Below are 21,245 nucleotides of genomic sequence, written 5' to 3'. Positions count from 1 at the left end.
TTCTCAAAGCGAAGCTCATTTGTTAAGTATGCAAACTAACCTCAAACATGTCTGATGTACCAGTGCAAAAATGTTATGTTAATGCACGAGTACGATTTTGAAGATTGACATACCATGAATTTACTTTTTTAGAAATTCAAAACCTCTTTATAGAATACGGTGTAACTTAGGTCTACAAACAGTGGTAGCTCAATGATACCAATGTTGAATTTGTTCTCAGGGTTCACAATTTAAGAAGTAAAATGTATATTGACCTCAGAAAGACATAAGTATTGTATGACCCATTTTTAAATGAATTATTAAAAGGGCTGTGGTGACATGTTATATATTAACAAATTTTTTATGTAAATTAAGTATGATGAATTACTGAGACCTATGCACATAAAGCTTAATAATACTTTGAATGCCAAATTATCAGTTATATATTGTGCAAATACAAAATTGATGGAAGTCAATAAAACATATAAAATTAATTGTTTCTGGTTAAATGTCATAATTAATTATGTTAAGGTAATGACATTAATTAATACTTGACAGTATAATCGGTCAGCTATTATATAAATATTACTGCAAATGTGGATTTTATGCAAACTACTATAATTATAGAGTTTTAAATCAACCATTAAAATGTTTAATTGTTCAATATAATTAAAATGTTTAATTGTTCACATACTTTTGTAACGGGAACATGGGTACTTAAGACCTTTAGGAATTAATCTTTTCACTATGAGCTAAGGACTATGGACTTAACATTCTAAGAGGCGAAAGAAATTGGTATATTACTACATGTATGCATGGGAACATTTACAAAAGGAATTATTCATAGAGTATCTGAAACAATTTTATTTTATAGATAAGAAAGATTCCATGATGTATCTCATAATCCATCTTATTTCAAATCGAATGGCCTAGATTTTAGAAAAACATACTAATCTTGGGGGTACAAACAAAGATGACCCAAGTAAATGTTTAAAATATCACAAACAAATTATATTTTAGTGTCTAAATGAAACAATCATCTGTGAATACAACTGATCAGCTTTTTTCTTCAAAGTCTCGAAAGTTTAGAATAGTTAATGAGTCAGAGGCGCTCTGAGAAAACAGGTCTCAATGCATGTGCATAAAGAGTCATGCCACATTAGACTGCGCAGTCTGCAGGAACAAACCTTACCGCCTAGACTGGATTTTTTTTTTTTAAAGAGATTTTCTTGAAAGAAAAATTCCATAAAAGCGACCCTGATTAGAATATGCTGACACGACACACATGCATTAAGTCATGTGTTCCCAGAGTGCTGCTCACGTTTATTCTCACATACATGACCTAAATGATTAATGAAAGATGATGTGAAAACGCAAACCTTCAAATGAGACACGTGTAGGTGACTGTGCCCGGTATGACAATGAGGGTGCACGCTTATCGGGTGATTTTCCTTTCCGCGGTGAGCTTTGATGTGAACCATCTCTCTCACCATACGCACCTCCCTCTGGTGACCTCATTCGCTGAGACTTGCTCAGCCTTGGAGATTTACTGCGCAATTGCTGTTTCCCGCGATCTAGGCTCGAGTCTCTTTCAGGTACAATCTGAGGATTGTTATCTTCCCTTGGTAAGGCGGAAACTCGAATTACCTCCCCTTCACTTCTACCAGTTACATTCAGTACATCTGTGACCTGATGGCAGAATAATAATATGTACAGTAAACATAATGCGCAGGACTTTGCTTTATCAAACAATCAATTGAAAGACAAAGACATGTTTATTTTTCTGTCCTATTTTAACAATAATTTTTGCCAATTGAAGATGAAAAACTTTAATCATAAGTTGAACTTTGAATTCTTAAAAGTGCCCAAAAGTTAAAGAATATTAAACAAGATGTGTTTGTGAAACACAATGTCCCCCTATATGATGTTTGACATTGTAGGATGACCTTGACCTTGTGAAGGATGACCTTGACCTTGACCTTTCACCACTCAAAATGTGCAGCCCCATGAGATACACATGCATGCCAAATATCAAGTTGCTATCTTCAATATTGCACAAGTATTCATAAAATAAGTGATTTGGGCCACATATATTTGACCTCTGACCTTGAAGGATGACCATGACCTTGACCTTTCACCACTCAAAATGAGCAGCTCCATGAGATGCACATGCATGCCAAATATCAAGTTGCTATCTTCAATATTGCAAAAGTATTCATAAAATGAGCGATTTTGGCCACATATAATTGACCTCTGACCTTGAAGGATGACCTTGACCTTTCACCACTCAAAATGTGCAGCTCCATGAGATACACATGCATGCCAAATATCAAGTTGCTATCTTCAATATTGCAAAAGTATTCATAAAATGAGCGATTTTGGCCACATATATTTGACCTCTGACCTTGAAGGATGACCTTGACCTTGACCTTTCACCACTCAAAATGTGCAGCTTCATAAGATACACATGCATGCCAAATATGAAGTTGCTATCTTCAATATAGCAAAAGTTATTGCAAAATGTTAAAGTTGGCGCAAACAGACAGACAGACCAACAGACAGACAGGGCAAAAACAATATGTCCCCCACTACTATAGTGGGGGACATAAAAAATGATTTCAAATTTATTCTTGTAATGACCGAAAGGATGTTAAACATACTCTATAGTATACAGTGATGTAAAATAAAGAATACAAATTCAGTGCAATTTTCTTGATGAATCGCCAAAAAGTGTGACTCCTTAAGTATTCAGTATTGCCATATATGTAAAATTGCACCACCTCTGGTGGCCATGTTGTTCAAAGGGCCAGAACTAATTTAATTCTCAGCAGATTTATCTTTAGGATAAATGTTTTCATCTTTAGCACAAATGTTTTATGCAAATATCAAACTGAAATGGATAAAATGTTAATTTTTGAATGTTTATATGCATTTTCTTTAATTGGAACTAGTGACCTACTTATTATACCCCAACTCAACCCAGATCATTGAAAGAAATTTTCTTACCAAGTTTCATAAAGATTGGAAGAATATCTAACAAAAGGTAAACACAAAAGTTTACCATGAGAATCATGTTCTCATCAGATAAGCTTAAAAAAGCCTGCCAGGACTGCAAAGGCTAATCAGGGACGACACTTTCCGCCTAAATTGGATTTTTGCTAAGAAGAGACTTCATTTAAACGAAACATGCCATAAAAGCGGAAAGTGTTGTCCCTGATTAGCCTGTGCAGACTGCACAGGCTAATCTGGGACGACACTTTACGCACATGCATTAAACCCAGTTTTCTCAGAACGCGACTCATGCTTTGAGACCAGTTTTCCCCGAGCAAGACTCTTTAATTTGTAAGATGTTATTCAAAACAAGGCTCTTTAAGAAAGAGCCCATGATCATTCTCTACACCCACCTGTCCCTGAGTCATGTTGTACATGTGGAACTGTGGTCCGGCGGCCTGGAGGCGGGATAGGAGGTGTAGCACGGGGTCCTTCTCTGGTGGGAAGTCTGCCTTGTACCGCAGCTCACCTTCGCTGCGAGATATGTCTGACACTTCACCCTGCAAAAGGGACATATTAAGACTTATAACACACATCAGAGATTAACCCCTGTACCAATCAGAAACGCACTGCACTCAACAGGTTTGTAGTCCCATAGAAAATCTAATTAAATTTAAGACCTTACTAGATTCAAGTTTTAAAGATTTCATTTCCAACCCTAAAGTACTGATGAGAAGCAAACAATATAAAACCTGATAAGACTGCGAGTTACTTGCAGGCTGTTCAGGGTTTTTTGCTAGTTGCAAATAGACATTTTCAGTTTGCATCTGAGCAGGAAAGGGTTAAAGTGCTGAAACAGAGATATTCTATGTGAGAGAGTATACCGGTACTAAACAGTTGTATATGCTTAGTTAAAGCCTACATTTTTAAAACGGAAAAAGTTTAATTTTTGAATACACATAAGGCACTGATATTAATAGTTACTTCACTTTTAAATGTTGACTTTAATTCAAAGCTCAGAATTTGACACAATAATTAAAAAAAGTATCAATGCTTAAATATTACTATTTGTTTCCTAAAAAAGGGGAATTGAAAACAAATTAGACACAATCCGTGTAACTGAACACAATGATGATCTGTGAAAAAGACTTTTTGGTAGTTTTGAAAAATGACAATTAAAACAAGAGCTGTGTTTGTGAAACACAATGCCCCCTACTGAGCCGCTTCGAAGCCATGTATTTGACCTTTGACCTTGAAGGATGACCTTGACCTTTCACCACTCAAAATGTGCAGCTCCATTAGATACACATACATGCCAAATATCAAGTTGCTATCTTTAATAATGTAAAAGTTATGACCAAGGTTAAAGTTTTGGGACAGAATGACTGGCCAAAAACAATATACCCCCGATCATTCGATCCAGGGGCATAAAAACAATTTCCTAGAAAACAAGAGATGTGTTTGTGCACACAGGCTAATCAGAGATCAGACTTTCTGCCTAGAATAAATTATTGTTTAAAGGAGACTTCCGTTTAACAAATAAATCCATAAAAGCGAAAAGTGTATTCCCTGATAAGCATGTGAGGACTGCATAAATAATAAATAGTTAATTGAAAATTATAGAAGATTGAGTCTTGCCACAACTTCTGCCTACCAGATCCACGTCCTCTGCATCCTTCCATGTACTGGCAGAGCTGACATCAACCTTCCGTCTCGAGTGTTGCAGCATGCGGTCTCGAACCAGCGCTGGAATAGATACCGGTACAACACATTGTAAACAATGAGGTCCTGAAACATTTCACACATCTACATAACTAGAGCTCTGTCACTTATCTGACTCATATTTAAACTCCTGCTTTGCAGCAATCACAATGAAAGGATGAGGTTTTGACCCCACATGACCCAGCTTCGAAGTCATCTGATATATCATTGGCAAAAATTTCCTCTTACAAAGTTTCATTAAGATTGGGCAATAAATGTGGACTCTATCGTGTTCACATGATTTTTCTTTACTCTGACTTTGAGACCTAGTTTTTTATCCCAAGTGAATCTGTTTCAAACTCAGCCAAAATATCACTAGGGCAAATGTTCTAACCAAGATTAATAAAGATTGCACGATAAAGATGGCCTCTTGAGAGTTTACAAGCTTTGTTTAAATTTGACCAAGTGACTTAGATTTTTACCCCACATGATTCTGTTTCAAACTGAGCCACTATATGAGTCGTGTTCTGAGAAAACTGGGCATAATGCATGTGCGTAAAGTGTCATCCCAGATTAGCCTGTGCAGTCCCCACAGGCTAATCAGGGACGACACTTTCGGCTTTTATGACATTTTTCTTTTAAATGAAGTCTCTTTATAGCAAACATCCAATTTAGGCGGAAAGTGTCATCCCTGATTAGCCTGTGCGGACTGCACAGGCTAATCTGGGTTGACACTTTACCCACATGCATTATGCCTTGTTTTCTCAAAACATGACTCATATATTTAGGAAAAATATTCTAACAAAATTTCATGAAGGTTTGGCAATTAACACTTAAGTGTTGCCTAGGCCGTGTTGATGCACACATTGGAGGACACACTATGAATGATGGGCAAAACAGTGATCACAAAAGCATGATGTGTTCTGGTAAACTAAAAAAACTAATTAATGAAATGATAAAAAGAAAAAACTTCAAGACAATTCAAATAAACAACGGTCTGTGCGTATAATTTAGTCTTAAATATGAGAAGTGCTTCCCCATTGAAATCATCATGAAATGATTTTGTTTTTGAAATCGTTATATCATCATATTTTATTGCCATGAGACAGACACATTAACCCTTTGCATGCATGCTGGGAAATTTGTTGTCTGCTAAAATGTCGTCTGATGAATTTGTTAAATAAACATTTTCTTTGATTTTTTTCAAACAATACTATCAGATTAGCAAACAGTTTGGATCCTGATGACGCCACGTTTTGTGGTGTCTCATCTGGATCCAAACTGTTTGCAGAGGCCTTCAAAATTCTGTTCCAGCACTAAAAGAGTTAATGCCACTGCTAAACGATAAATGACGACCTTGTTTTGTAGAATTTGTAAATTATAACAAGAGCACCGCCTTGGGGGTTTTAGACCGCTCATCTATTTTCTTTTTAAAGGTGAAGGGACTCTCAATTTCAATCACAACGGAGGGAAGGGTGGAGTGAAGAGGGGTGTATAGTGTGGGGGTGTGGTCATTCATTACATTATCTTCCAAAAATGCGGAAAAAAAAAATCGGGGCAGGGGGTTGGGGGGGTGGGGGGAAGGGGATTCTTGGGTGCGATGGTTGGACGGTATTTCAAAAATAAAATAATAAAAATAAATATTTGCGTTTTTTTAACCATTTCAAAAATAAAAAAAATTGGGGGTGGGGGTGGGGGGTATAGTGTCAGGGTGTGGTGGTCATTTCTGAGATGATCTTAAAAAAAAAATATAAAAAAATGGGGGGGGAATGAGGGGGGGGGGGAGGGCGTGGGGGATGGTTTGGGTGGAGTCTATTGTGGAATGACAGGTTAGAGTTGTTTTGTCAAAGTATCAATCAAATCTAATCATAAAAAAGAAGTTATGGCAATTTTAGCAAAATTTAATAATTTGACCTTGAGAGTCAAGGTCATTCAAAGGTCAAGGTAAAATTCAACTTGCCAGGTACAGTAACCTCATGATAGCATGAAAGTATTTGAAGTTTGAAAGCAATAGCCTTGATACTTTAGAAGTAAAGTGGATCGAAACACAAAATTTAACCATATATTCAAAGTTACTAAGTCAAAAAAGGGCCATAATTCCATAAAAATGACAACCAGAGTTATGCAACTTGTCCTTTTACTGTCCCCTTATGATAGTTTGCGAGTGTTCCAAGTATGAAAGCAATATCTATGATACTTTAGGGGTAAAGTGGACCAAAACACAAAACTTAACCAAATTTTCAATTATCTAAGTATAAAGGGCCCATAATTCCGTCCAAATGCCAGTCAGAGTTACATAACTTTGCCTGCACAGTCCCCTTATGATAGTTAATAAGTGTTGCAAGTATGAAAGCAATAGCTTTGATACTTAAGGAATAAAATGGACCTAAACACAAAACTTAACCAAAATTTTCAATTTTCTAAGTATAAAAAGGGCACATAATTCTGTCAAAATGCACACCAGAGTTATCTAACTTTGCCTGCCCAGTCCCCTCATGATAGTAAGTAAGTGTACCAAGTTTAAATGCAATAGCATTTATACTTTCTGAGAAAAGTGGACCTAAACGCAAAACTTAACCTGACGCCAACGCCAAGGTGATGACAATAGGTCATAAATTTTTTTCAAAAGATAGATGAGCTAAAAATTAAATTTGAATGATTTTTCTGATGACCTAAAATATTAATCTGGGATGCAATGTGATGTTTATCGGGTGTGGCGATTCGTATTTTAACATTTGTTCCATTTTTGCAGCTTTATGAAAATGTTCTCCTTGATAACCAGACAAGACTTAATAATCTACCTCTGGAATTTTTATACAAAAGACCTTGAATTTTCAAATGAATTTCTTGAGTTAAAATATGAGGATAATACTATAGCACATGTTGACTTTTAGGAGTTAGGAATTTGAATGACTCTGCAAATTTTGCATTTTTTACCTGGAGCATCAGCCAAGGGACAGCATGTTACAAAACATGGACCAATGAAAACTATTGATACATAACTGCTTTTCATGTTCAAAAAGTAAGGTCCCGAACTCCAGTTTAGTTTCAGGCTAGAACAATGACATTTTAAATAAATGAAAGGGTGGCCTTGTCAGAATTATGCTATAAAAACTTTTGAGTGAGTAAAAACATAGAAAGTACATTTTTCAAATAAAAGTTCTCAAATAAATTATTGGTGAATAAACATGTAAAAATAATGTAAAATGGATGTTACATGTAAGTCTCAATCACAGTTCAACAGTAATAGTCCATAAGCTAACACTATTAATGAGCTATTCCAAGTACTATAACACTATTCCTTAAAAATTATTTAAATATGTTGAATAATAACAATATAATTAGAATGTCCTATAATTAAAAATTAATTTGTTACAGCACAGTGTCAAAACGTTCCTTTAACAAAATCAATCTTCCTTACATGTGAAAACATTCCATTAATCTAGTTGTCAAACTAAATCATTAAAGTAAACTTCAAACAAAAAGATTAATAGAGTTATGAGCTATAGATATTAATAAATTACAGGAAGACATGTAATCTGCATAATAATGAATTATGAACTGCTAAAAGAATAATTATGAAAACAGTTATTTATTGTGTTCATGTGAAACTAAAATATATGAACCTCTCAATAAGCATTAATAACATACATGGGTGCATAATTTTAACATGCATTAACTTAATTTGTTAAATGCCACATGATGGCCTAGAAATGATTATTACTGTTTGCTTTTTGTACACTAAAACAATGGTAGACATGAGATGTGTTTGTCAGACACACAATGCCCCCTACTGCGCCACTTTGATTTATATTTTTTTGACCTTTGACCTTGAATGATGACCCTGACCTTTCACCACTCAAAATGTGCAGCTCCATGAGATACACATGCGTGCCAAATATCAAGTTGCTATCTTCAATATTGCAAAAGTTATGACCAATGTTTAAGTTTTCGGACGGACACACAGACTGACAGACAGACAGAGGGACTGACGGACAGTTCAACTGCTATATGCCACCCTACCAGGGGCATAAAAAGAGGACAAACATCATTACCTTTCACATCTTTATTAAGATTTTGGCTAGCATTTGCTAGCACATATTTTCAGGCATGTCACGTTTTTTTTATGACAAGTTACAGCATAACGTAAGGCTCGTTAGGCTTGTTTTACTGATATTGATGATTGCTTCTGTGTTAAAAACTAGAAACTAACAATGATACAGCATAAATACTACCATAATACTGCTACTGCATGAATACTGATACAGTGTAAAATCTGCCTCAGCATGAACATAGGATAAATACTGCCAGAGTGTAAATACTGCCCGAATACTGCCAGAGTGTAAATACTGCCATAGTGTAAATATTACCATAGTGTAATTATTGCCATAGTGCAAATACTGCCAGAGTGTAAATACTGCCAGAGTGTAAATACTTCTACAGCGTGAATAATACTTTAATACTGCTACAGTATAAATACTGCTACAGCATGAAAACATAATAAAACTGTCAGAGCGTAATACTGCCACAGTATTAATACTGATACAGTGTAAATACTACCTAAATACTGCAACAGTATAAATACTGCTACAGCGTGAAAATGGAATAAATACTGCCAGAGTGTAAATACTGCCACAGTGTTAATACTAATACAGTGTAATTACTGCCACATTGTTGATACTGATACAGTGTATATACTGCCACACTGTTAATACTGATACAGTGTAAATACCTCCACAGTGTTAATACTGATAAAGTGTATATACTGCCAGTGTTAATACTGATACAGTGCAAATACTGCCACAGTGTTAATACTGATACAGTGTAAATACTGCCACAGTGTTAATACTGATACAGTGTAAATACTGTCACAGTGTTAATACCGATACAGTGTTAATATTGATACAGTGTAAATACTGCCACAGTGTTAATACTGATACAGTGTAAATACTGCCACAGTGTTAATACTGATACAGTGTAAATACTGCCAGTGTTAATACTGATACAGTGTAAATACTGCCACAGTGTTAATACTGATACAGTGTAAATACTGCCACGGTGTTAATACTGATACAGTGTAAATACTGCCACAGTGTTAATACTGATACAGTGTAAATCCTGCCACAGTGTAAATCCTGCCACAACATAAATGCTGCTACAGCCTAATTACAGCAACAGTGTAAATCCTGCCACAGTGTAAATACTGCTACAGCAGAACTTTATTCTGATACTGCAACAGGGTAAAGGCTGGCATTTTATATATACTTCTGCAGAGTAAATATGTTCACTACATGTACATATCTACTCAAAACCTTTTGGGGATCCTACAGCATTCATACTCACCATGATCAATGGGGAAGTCTGGCATCTCTCCATCACTCTTGTTGATCAACCACTGACCCTCCGACACGCACTCGTTAAAGGTGTCCGAAATTGAGGATGATTCCGTGTAACTATCCTCGGACAGTTCCGGGCTTTGTAGCTTCGCTGGTGATGGTGAGCCAGACTTGCTCCTTGTATTGTCCAGTTTGTCAGTCTGCGTCATAGCAACCGTGAAGACGCTGGAAGGTATCATATCAACCGTAAACAGGTTCAAAGGTATCGTAAACAATAAAATACTTAGTCAGTTATCTCCCTTCAATACTCAATTTAGAAACACATTGGTCCTTATAAATGAGCCTCACTGTGGGAAAATGGGGCTTAATGCATGTCAGTAAAGTGTCACCCCAGATAGGCCTGTGCAGTTTGATTCTATTTAAATTGTAGTTTTAATTAAAGAAAGTCTCTTTTACAAAAATCCAGTTTAAGCAGAATGTGTTGTCCCTCATAAGCCTGTGCAGAATTCACAATCTGGAACAACACTTTACCCCCAGTTTTCTCAGAGTCTCATATTTTTATCCCCACGCTTTTTGAAAAAAAGGTGGGGATATTGTGGTTATCTCCGCCGTCCGTCCGTCCGTCCGTCTGTCCGTCCGTCCTAGCCACTATCTCCTCCTACACTAAAAGCACTAGAACCTTGAAACTTACACACATGGTAGCTATGAGCATATGTGCGACCCTGCACTATTTGGAATTTTGATCTGACCCCTGGGTCAAAAGTTATAGCGGTTGGGGTGGGGCCGCGTCAGAAATTATCACTCATTTTTTTAGGTTATTTTACATTTACTTCTTTATTTCTACACCGATTCACTTCAAATTGATACTGGACCTCTCTTATGACAATACGGTCAATCTCAACCATGCATGTCCCCATTCCCAACCCTGGGGCGCCCCGCCCACATAGGCCACACCCACCAAAAATTTCCATTTACTATAATTTTTTCATTTCTACACGGATTCACTTCAAATTGATACTGAACTTTTGTTATGACATTAGGGTCAATCTCAACTATGCATGGCCCCAATCCCAACCCTGGGGTGCCCGCCCACATAGGCCACACCCACCAAAAAATTCCATTTACTATAATTTTTTCATTTCTACACGGATTCACTTCAAATTGATTCTGAACTTCTCTTATGACATTAGGGTCAATCTCAACTATGCATGGCCCCATAACCAACCCTGGGGCCCCGCCCACATAGACCACACCCACCCAAAATTGCCTTTACTATAATTTCTTCATTTCTACACCGATTCACTTCAAATTGATATTGAACTTCTCTTATGACAATACAGTCAATCTCAACTATGCATGGCCCCATTACCAACCCTGGGGCGCCCCGCCCACATAGACCACACCCACCCAAAATTGCCTTTTACTATAATTTCTTCATTTCTACACCGATTCACTTCAAATTGATACTGAACCTCTCTTATGACAATACGGTCAATCTCAACTATGCATGGCCCCATTACCAACCCTGGGGCCCCGCCCACAAAGACCACACCCGCCCAAAATTGCCTTTTACTATACTTTCTTCATTTCTACACCGATTCACTTCAAATTGATACTGAACTTCTCTTATGACAATACGGTCAATCTCAACTATGCATGGCACAATTACCAACCCTGGGGCGCCCTGCCCACATATGTCACACCCACCCAAAATTGCCTTTTACTATAACTTCTTCATTTCTACACCAATTCACTTCTAATTGATGATGAACTTCTCTTATGACAATACGGTCAATCTCAGCTATGCATGGCCCCATTACCAACCCTGGGGCACACCTAGGTCAAACATTCGGCGTGGGGATACGCGTCGGCCTCTGCCGCGCCATTTCTAGTTTACTCTGTTTTTATTGTTTTTGCACTTGCAGTGCATGTTGCATTTGTTTCTATTTTTAAGAATAAATATATGAAACTAAATATTTTGTGTTTGTAAGTCACAAGATACATGATGAAATAAACAAAAAAATTCTCCCTCTGACAGTTCTACCACCCAACATACACTGGTTCCCATTACTTACATAGGTTTTGGCTGGTCCTCTGCCAGCTCTTCCTCTGCCATCTCAGTGACCTGGGGGGAAGTTGCAGACTTGGGACTGTCCATCTTAGTTGCCCTTGACGATGTGCGCTCCTGACTGGTCCCCGCTGCAGCAGCAGACTGGGGCATCTGTACAGGGAACCAGAACATATGAGCCTTGTTTTGAGAAAACTGGGCTAAATGTATCTGCGGAAAGTGTCATCCCAAATTAGCCTGTGCAGTCTAAACAGGCTAATCTTGGACGACACTTTGCGCTTTTATGGAATTGTTTGCTTCAAGGAAGTCTTTTCTCTCAACAAAAATCATCTTCAAGCTGTTAGTGTTGTCCCAGATGAGCCTATGCTTACTGCACAGGCTAATCTGGGATGACACCTTATGAATATGCATTCAGGTCAGTTTTCCCAGAACAAGGCTCATAATTGCATAATCAAGAAACACTATCTATTATATCATATTATATGTACTGTTTTCAAAAGATACTGTAATAAGACTGCAAGAAGATTTAGTTTGGTTTTGAAAATTGAATATCTCTGTGAATAATAATAATTGAAATTAAAACTGCCAGTATATTTAAAAGTTTAACAGTTAAATGCGTTATATGCCTTTGAATAGAGAAGAGGACAATTACAATGAGCAATGCATGGTATAGGGGAGATAACCCTGGGTTATGGTTAGGTTAGGGTAAGGGGTCGGGTTAGGGTTAAGGTATGGGTTAAGGCTAACCCTAAACCAAACCCTTACCCTTACCCTAACCCTCTAACCCTCCCCCCTCCCCATGCGCATTACAATAACATGCCTTGCTCGTTGTCGTTGTCCGCTTCCCCTTTGAATAAAGATATAGAGAACAAGACTATTGTCAAGCAATATAAGTCCCCTACTGGCTCCACCATTGTCAGAAAATCCAGATTTTTTTTAATATATTTGTTGCCATAGCTACCAATTTTTTTTATTTAGGAACAAAATGAAATGACGTGCTTAATGTCCATATTGCCATCTATCCATCTTTCAAGTTTCATGAAAAAATATTAAAAACTTTAAAAGTTATTGCAGGATTTAGAAAACCACCATTTTCAGCAGTATTTCTAGTCTATTTGTTGCCATAGCAACCAGAATTTTTGACGTCGGAACAAAATGAAATGACGTGCATAATGTCCATATTGCCATCTATCCATGTTTCAAGTTACATGAAAAAATATTAAGAACTTTAAAAGTTATCGCAGGATCCAGAAAACCACCATTTTCAGCAGTATGTCTATTCACTGTTGCCATAGCAACCAGAATTTTTTACGTCGGAACGAAATGAAATGACGTGCATAATGTCCATATTGCCATCTATCCATGTTTCAAATTTCATGAAAAAATATTAAGAACTTTAAAACTTATCGCAGGATCCAGAAAAACCACCATTTTCAGCAGTATTTCTAGTCTATTTGTTGCCATAGCAACCATAATTTTTGACGTAGGAACGAAATGAAATGATGTGCATAATGTCCATATTGCCATCTATCCATGTTCCAAGTTTCATGAAAAAATACTAAGAACTTTTAAAGTTATTGCAGGATCCAGAAAAGTGTGACGGACGGAGACAAAACCATAAGTGAAACCGGTAGGGGACTAATAACAGGTTACTGCCTGATCTTTTTTTTTAAAAATCAGGCAGTAACCTGTTTTTCTGTTTATGATACTTCTACGTCCGCGATTTTAAAGAAATGATGATAAAATCGCTTAAAAGCTGCAGTTTTAGCGGGAAAGAATATAACTTTTGTCGTTTGATGTGTTAATATTGGCGTCATGAGCACGCACTTAATATTTGTATAAAAAGTTTTTTGCTGTTTGTGGTGCATTTTGTGTTTAAAATATATTACATCTTATTATCGAATTGTTTGTTTTGTTGAATCTGATTAGATTTTACTAAAAATGATTTCTTTACAGTTTATTCCGAGTAATATGACCATCCTCAAAACATGACTGATATAAGAACTTCCTGTTGACCATGATATAAAAAAAAATATCAGGCAACATTATATCAGGCAGATATCAATGCGGTGGTATGATAAAACAAGACTATTGCCAAGCAATATATGTCCCCTACCGGCTCCACCATTGTCAGAAATTTCACCATTGTCAGATTATTTTTTTTTAAATATTTGTTGCCATAGCAACCAGAATTGTTGACGTAGGAACAAAATGAAATGACGTGCATAATGTCCATATTGCCTTCTATCCATGTTTCAAGTTTCATGAAAAAATATGAAGAACTTTTACAGTTATCGCAGGATCCAGAAAACCACCATTTTCAGCAGTATTTCTAGTCTATTTGTTGCCATAGCAACCATAATTATTGACGTAGGAACAAAATGAAATGACATGCATAATGTCCATATTGCCATCTATCCATGTTTCAAGTTTCATGAAAAAATATGAAGAACTTTTAAAGTTATCGCAGGATCCAGAAAAGTGTGACGGACAGACAGACAGACTGACAGACAGAGCGCAAACCATAACTCCCCTCCCGTGAAACCAGTAGGGGACAATAATTATTAACTTGAATTTAAATTACAATTCACAAATGTGAAATCAATTAAAAATAAATAAATTTTGGTTTAATTCTTCAGACAAAGCACACGTTTTGTAAGTCGCTTCGGCAAATAACATTCATGGACAGAGGATGATTGACTGTTGGCTTAGTATTAAAGTATCCTTGGCAAATCTGAGTCTGTCAGACATTTTTCACACACACTCACCAGGAACGGCTCCTCTGACATCTCTCTGGGTGTGAGAATGGGCGGAGTCAGTGGTCTGGATGGCTCAAGGGGGAGGGGCTTTGGTGACTGAGGAGGTGTGTCCACATCATGTCTGGACTGGACGCTAGCAGCTGGGTCCACAACTGGGCGGAGCTTGGCTGTAACAGACATGAGACTGGTGAGTTTATTCATGTACGTTATAGGCTTATAAGAAACAACACTTTTTGCCTTCATTTGACCCTGGAAGCAAGATCCAGCACTGGGCGCAGCTTGGCTGTCATGGACATGAACATGATGAGATAGAAATTACTAAATCATAATGAACAATGTCTAGTAACTAAAACATTAACTGCAAATGAGCCTAGTTCAGGGAAATATGGGCTTCAAGCTAAGCATAAAGTGCCGTCCCAGATTAGCCTGTGCATTCAACACAGGCTAATCAGGGACAACACCTTGCGCCTTAACTGGATTTTTTTGCAAACAAGAGACTTACATTAACTGAATTTTACCATAAACAAATGGAAAGTCATTCCTGTGCAGTCAGCACAGGCTTATTTGGGACGGCACTTTCCGCACATGCATTGAGCCCAACTTTCAAAGAGCGCAGGCATGTAAGAAATGAGGCCACAAAAATACAGGTCAAGCTACAGAGAACCACTTGCTATATTTTAAAACAAAGGTTTAAAAGTATGATCAGTTCAGAGGGTATTGTTACACTTCAATACACGCTGGTCTGTCTGGAGCAGAAAAATGAAAAGAAACTTGGTTATTTTTCCAGTTTTAATTTTTTTTTGAAATCTTGCAGAAAGTTTAATTTACAGCTGCTTCACTCCTAAGATAAGTTATGCCACTTTACATTTCTGATAATTGTAGATATTTTGTAAAACAATGCTCCACCCTTCAACATTACCTGCCAACCGGTTCAATTCATCTTGAATGTCATATGAAGCAGAACTTTCAGGTTCAGACTCAAGCTCAACATACTGCTGTATCACAGGTTGCACTGCTCTTGGGGAGTCCAGTTCGTACCTCTCCACCACCCTAGGGCTTGAATCCCCTAGGGGTGGGGATGGGAGGGGGGTGTAGGCTGGAGAAGAGCCCCTTCCTGGGGGGGAGGGGATGGGTGTGGCACGAGGTGTTGGTTCTGGGGTGGATACATGGCGGGCCATTCGGGGTGAAACCTGTAAGTTAATTTTGTTATAATGATGTAGATCTGATAACATTTTATAAATTCATAGAAAAAGCTAAATGACATGTGTTTCTTTTATATCTTTTCACAAATAACAACAAGAAACTGTCGGAGACAAGTGATGCTCCCCAAAGTTTTTTTTGGTCACAATATTGCACTATATATTCAGATAAAAGGAAACATATTAAGGGGCATAACTTTGGACAAAATAATACGATGGATGGATTAGAAACTTAAAAATTTCAAAGGGCCATTAATCTCTAAATAAATCATCTAACCAGAACCCACTAATAACATGCGCATCTCCTCAATGTAGTTAGGCTTCCCATAAAGCTTTATTGTTTACCAGTCAGTAGTTGGGGAGAAATAGCCCGGACAAGAATTGCACTATATGTACAGTTTATAGAAAATTTCAAAGGGCCATAACTCTGTTTAAAATCATCCGACCATAACCAGCTGATAATATGCACATCTCCTGTTGGAAGTGAAGCTTCCCATAAAGTTTCATTGAATTCCCATAATAAGTTGCTGAGAAATAGCTCGGACAAGAATTGCACTAGATGTACAATGGAAAATTTCAAAGGGCCATAACTCTGTGAAAAATCATCCGACGAGAACCAGCTGATTATATGCACATCTCCTCTTGGTAGTGAAGCTTCCCATAAAGTTTCATTGAATTCCAGTCATTAGTTGCTGAGAAATCGCCCGGACAAGAATTGCACTATATATACAGTTAATGGAAAATTTCAAAGGGACATAAGTCTGTGAAAAATCATCCGAAGAGAACCGGCTGATAATATGCACATGTCCTCTTGGTAGTGAAGCTTCCCATAAAGTTTCATTGAATTCTGGTCATTAGTTGCTGAGAAATAGCCCGGACAAGAATTGCACTATATGTACAGTTAATGGAAAATTTCAGAGGGCCATAACTCTGTGAAAAATCATCCGACCAATACCGGCTGATAATATGCACATCTCCTCTTGGTAGTGACGCTTCCCATAAAGTTTAATTGAATTCCGGTCATTAGTTGCTGAGAAATAGCCCGGACAAAAATTTTGCACGGACGGACGGAGGGACACACGGACGGACAGACAAAGCGGCTACTATATGCTCCCCCCCCAAAAAAATTTGGGGAGCATAAAAACATTTTAAAATGCTTACAAAAATAAATAAATTTTGTTTTCAGGACAGAAGTGACCTGAAATCTTCATGTATTTAAGTTAATGTAGAATCGTAAATATAAAATATTTGAAATAATTTGTAATAATTTGTAATCAAAAAGTGATTATTTCATGTACAATAAAAACAACATTTTTTTTATTTTCGCCTATACATCTTGACAGACCTGTTCTGCAGACACATCTGACACGCTTTCCCATGCCGGGTCGCTGACCCCAACCATGGGTGTGGCCTCAGGCCCAGCCCCCTGGTCAGGCCTTGACCCCAGCATGGTCCGAATCTTCTCATACAAGACTTCACTGACCAGCCGGTTGACCACTGAGTTACTGACCGGCACACCTGTGTCTATAAACAGCTGCATGCCTCGGTGTCCAATCGCATCCATCACTGTATGGATGATTACATAGCGATAATTATTATAATCATACTGCATTATTAAATGTATCAATGCTAATAATTTGTTCCTAATTATTAAGTGTTGGTGTTGTAAATATTCAACATTGTAAGAGGCAATTCACATCAATCTTTTTACAATACATACCATTTAATGATCAACTTGTCTTAGATTATGTTAGATTACGTTCATTGTTTGTTCATTTCCGCAAACAATTCATCAATTCTTTAACCCTTTACAACTCAGATATGCACTTTGAAAGGTTTGTAGTCCTTTGGAAAATGAAATAAAATTAAAACCCTTCTTATCACTTTGAAGTTTATATGACTTTATTTCCAACCCTTAGATACCGATGAGCAGCAAACAGCATAAAACCAGAACAGACTGCGAGTTGCTGGTTGCATATTGCCATTTTCACTGTACTTCTGAGCGGGAAAGAGTCAACATAATCACTCACCAAACATTGATTTTTCCTTCTCCTCTGCCATGCTGTCCTCAGAGGTTTCAGAGACGACGTGACTTATCTCTGCAGGTTCATCATGCTCCCTCAGCGGGTAGACCTCCGTGATGATCCGCGCCATCAGCTCTTGCTCCAGCCTGCAGCAGACGTCAATGTTGTAATATTGACGACATAAATGTTGTAGAGTAGCATATGTCAATCATGTTAAAATGTAGCAGAATGAGATGTCAATTATGTTAAAATGTAGCAGAATGAGATGTCAATCATGTTAAAATGTAGCAGATGTCAATCATGTTAAAATGTAGCAGATGTCAATAATGGTAAAATGTAGCAGATGTCAATAATGGTAAAATGTAGCAGACGTCAGTCATGGTAAAATGTATCGTCAATTATGTTTAAATGTAGCATATGTCAATCATGTTAAAATGTAGCAGATGTCAATTATGGTAAAATGTAGCAGATGTCAATTATGTTAAAATGTAGCAGATGTCAATAATGGTAAAATGTAGCAGACGTCAGTCATGGTAAAATGTATCGTCAATTATGTTTAAATGTAGCATATGTCAATCATGTTAAAATGTAGCAGATGTCAATTATGGTAAAATGTAGCAGATGTCAATTATGTTAAAATGTAGCAGATGTCAATTATGGTAAAATGTACCAGACGTCAGTCATGGTAAAATATTTTGTCAATTATGTTTACATGTACCAAACGACAACCATGTTTAAACTGTGTGCCTCAAAAATCATATCTTCTCTATGATGCCAGACATCAAAGACATAGAACAACAAGGTATCAAGTTGCTGATCTAAAAAATAGAACAACAAGGTTCACTCAGAGATGTGTATTGATTTGTGCTGCTCTGCAGGTGACTAAATAGGGTCACTTGGAGGAATTAAGTGGGCATTCATGATTGGAATTCAAACAATATAAGATATGCACAGTTTTTCCTCCCCTAATAAATTTTCTGCCAAATAAATATTACTACATTAAACTTCAAGAATATTTAATAAACAAGGGACAAAATTGTCACAAAACCAGGTTTTCATTGTGAAAAAAAAATCTGATAAAGGGAGAAAACTCAAACTGAACTTTTGAAATGAACAAACAAAATTAAGCCCCTTTGTAAGTTTGTTTTAAAAAAAAATCTATTTTTAGTCGTGGCGACCTTGACATTGGAGATATTGGCGTGATTCTTTCGTGCGACACACCATCCCATGATGGTGAAAAAATGTGCCAAATGATTTTAAAATCTGACAATGAACGACATAGTTATGGCCCGGACAAGCTTGTTCCGCCCGCCAGCCAGCCCGCCAGCCAGCCAGCCAGCCCGCCCGCCCGCATTTGCCAATCTAATAACCAGTTTTTTCCTTCGGAAAACCTGGTTAAAAATATTCAGATAGCATAAAACATGTTTGTTGTTGTTAATCACCAACCAAGCTTCATAATCATCATCATCATAAACTTCTTCAGAAAGGAAAAAACAACAACAATGCTTTTATTTGAAATTTAACTATATATCTTATAAAGATATCATTGGGCAACTCTTCTGACCAAGTTTCATGAAGATTGGACAATAAATGTGACTTTTAGAGTGTTAACAATTTTTTACTATAGCCATTTATGGAAAAATGCCCAGTCCCCTTGCGGTCATGTTTTTCAAAAAAATGGAACCATTTTCAAACTTGAACCAGATATCATTGGGATAAATGTTCTGAACAAGTTTCATAATGATTGGACAATAAATCTGGCCTCTAGAGTGACAACAAGGTTTTACTATAGCAATATAAGGAAAAATGCCCCGCCCCCTGGCGACCATGTTTTCAAGCAACCAGAACCATTTTCGACCTCGTCTAACATATCATGAAGACTAATCTTCTTTCCAAGTTTTATGATGATCGGACAACAAATGTGGCCCCTAGAGTACTAACAAAATTAGTTTTACTATAGCCATATAAGGAAAAATGCCCCACCCCCTGGTGGCCATGTTTTTTAAACAATCGGAACCATTTTTGAACATGTCCAAGATATCATTGGTACAAATCTTCTTTCCAAATTTCATGAAGATCAGACAATAAATGTGGCCTCTAGATTGTTGACAAGGTTTAACTATAGCCTTATAAGGAAAAATACCCTGCCCCCTGGCGGCCATGTTTTTCACCCAACCAGAACCAATTTCGAAATTTTCCAAGATTTCATTGGCACAAATCTTCTGACCAAATTTCATGAAGATCAGACAATACATGTAGCCTGTTATAAATGTTGACACCAAACGATGCACAACAGACAAAATGCGATCACAAAAGCTTGACATGAGCACATTGTGCTCCATGAGCACCGTGCTCAGGTTCTAAAAATGGCAGGCAGAAGTAAACATTAACAAGAGCTGTTTGTTAAACATGCATGCCCCCCATATGGGCTCTCTGTTGTAGTGACAGCCATTGTGTGAATATGTTTTTTGTCACTGTGACCTTGACCTTTGACCTAGTGACCTGAAAATCAATAGGGGTCATCTGCCAGTCATGATCAATGTACCTATGAAGTTTCATGATCCTAGCCATAAGCGTTCTTGAGTTATCATCCGGCAACCATTTTACTATTTCGGGTCACCTTGACCTTTGACCTAGTGACCTGAAAATCAATAGGGGTCATCTGCGAGTCATGATCAATCTACCTATCAAGTTTCATGATCCTAGGAATAAGCGCTCTTGAGTAATCATCCGGAAACCATTTTACTATTTCGGGTAACCGTGACCTTGACCTTTGACCTAGTGACCTGAAAATCAATAGGGGTCATCTGGGAGTCATTATCAATGTACCTATGAAGTTTCATGATCCTAGGCATAAGCGTTTTTGAGTTATTATCCGGAAACCATTTTACCATTTCGGGTCACCGTGACCTTGACCTTTGACCTAGTGACCTGAAAATCGATAGGAGTCATCTGCCAGCCATTATCAATCTACCTACGAAGTTTCATGATCCTAGGAATAAGCGTTCTTGAGTTATCATCCAGAAACCATTTTACTATTTCGGGTCACTTTGACCTTGACCTTTGACCTAGTGACCTGAAAATCAATAGGGGTCATCTGCGAGTCATGATCAATCTACCTATCAAGTTTCATGATCCTAGGAATAAGCGTTCTTGAGTTATCATCCGGAAAACATTTTACTATTTCG

At 37.3% G+C, this 21,245-nt stretch overlaps 1 protein-coding gene across 2 annotated transcripts in view; it reads right to left on the bottom strand.

Moving 5' to 3' along the window:
- The window catches only part of LOC127875117 (TALPID3 protein-like), a 159,351-nt gene that overhangs the window by 6,517 nt on the left and 131,589 nt on the right, over positions 1-21,245 (bottom strand). For both annotated transcript variants that reach the window (XM_052419939.1, XM_052419940.1), the window contains 9 exons: positions 18,064-18,203; positions 17,379-17,599; positions 15,754-16,024; positions 14,844-15,001; positions 12,083-12,228; positions 10,015-10,232; positions 4,625-4,716; positions 3,384-3,530; positions 1,359-1,668 (listed from right to left, as the gene is read on the bottom strand). In XM_052419939.1, coding sequence (XP_052275899.1) covers positions 1,359-1,668; positions 3,384-3,530; positions 4,625-4,716; positions 10,015-10,232; positions 12,083-12,228; positions 14,844-15,001; positions 15,754-16,024; positions 17,379-17,599; positions 18,064-18,203 — 1,703 coding nt within the window. The remainder of the gene's footprint in view (positions 1-1,358; positions 1,669-3,383; positions 3,531-4,624; positions 4,717-10,014; positions 10,233-12,082; positions 12,229-14,843; positions 15,002-15,753; positions 16,025-17,378; positions 17,600-18,063; positions 18,204-21,245) is intronic.

The sequence above is a fragment of the Dreissena polymorpha genome, chromosome 3, assembly GCF_020536995.1.
Source record: "Dreissena polymorpha isolate Duluth1 chromosome 3, UMN_Dpol_1.0, whole genome shotgun sequence".
NCBI lineage: Eukaryota > Metazoa > Mollusca > Bivalvia > Myida > Dreissenidae > Dreissena > Dreissena polymorpha.
Note: the sequence above shows the minus strand (reverse complement) of the source record. Positions and strands in the feature narration are given on the sequence as shown.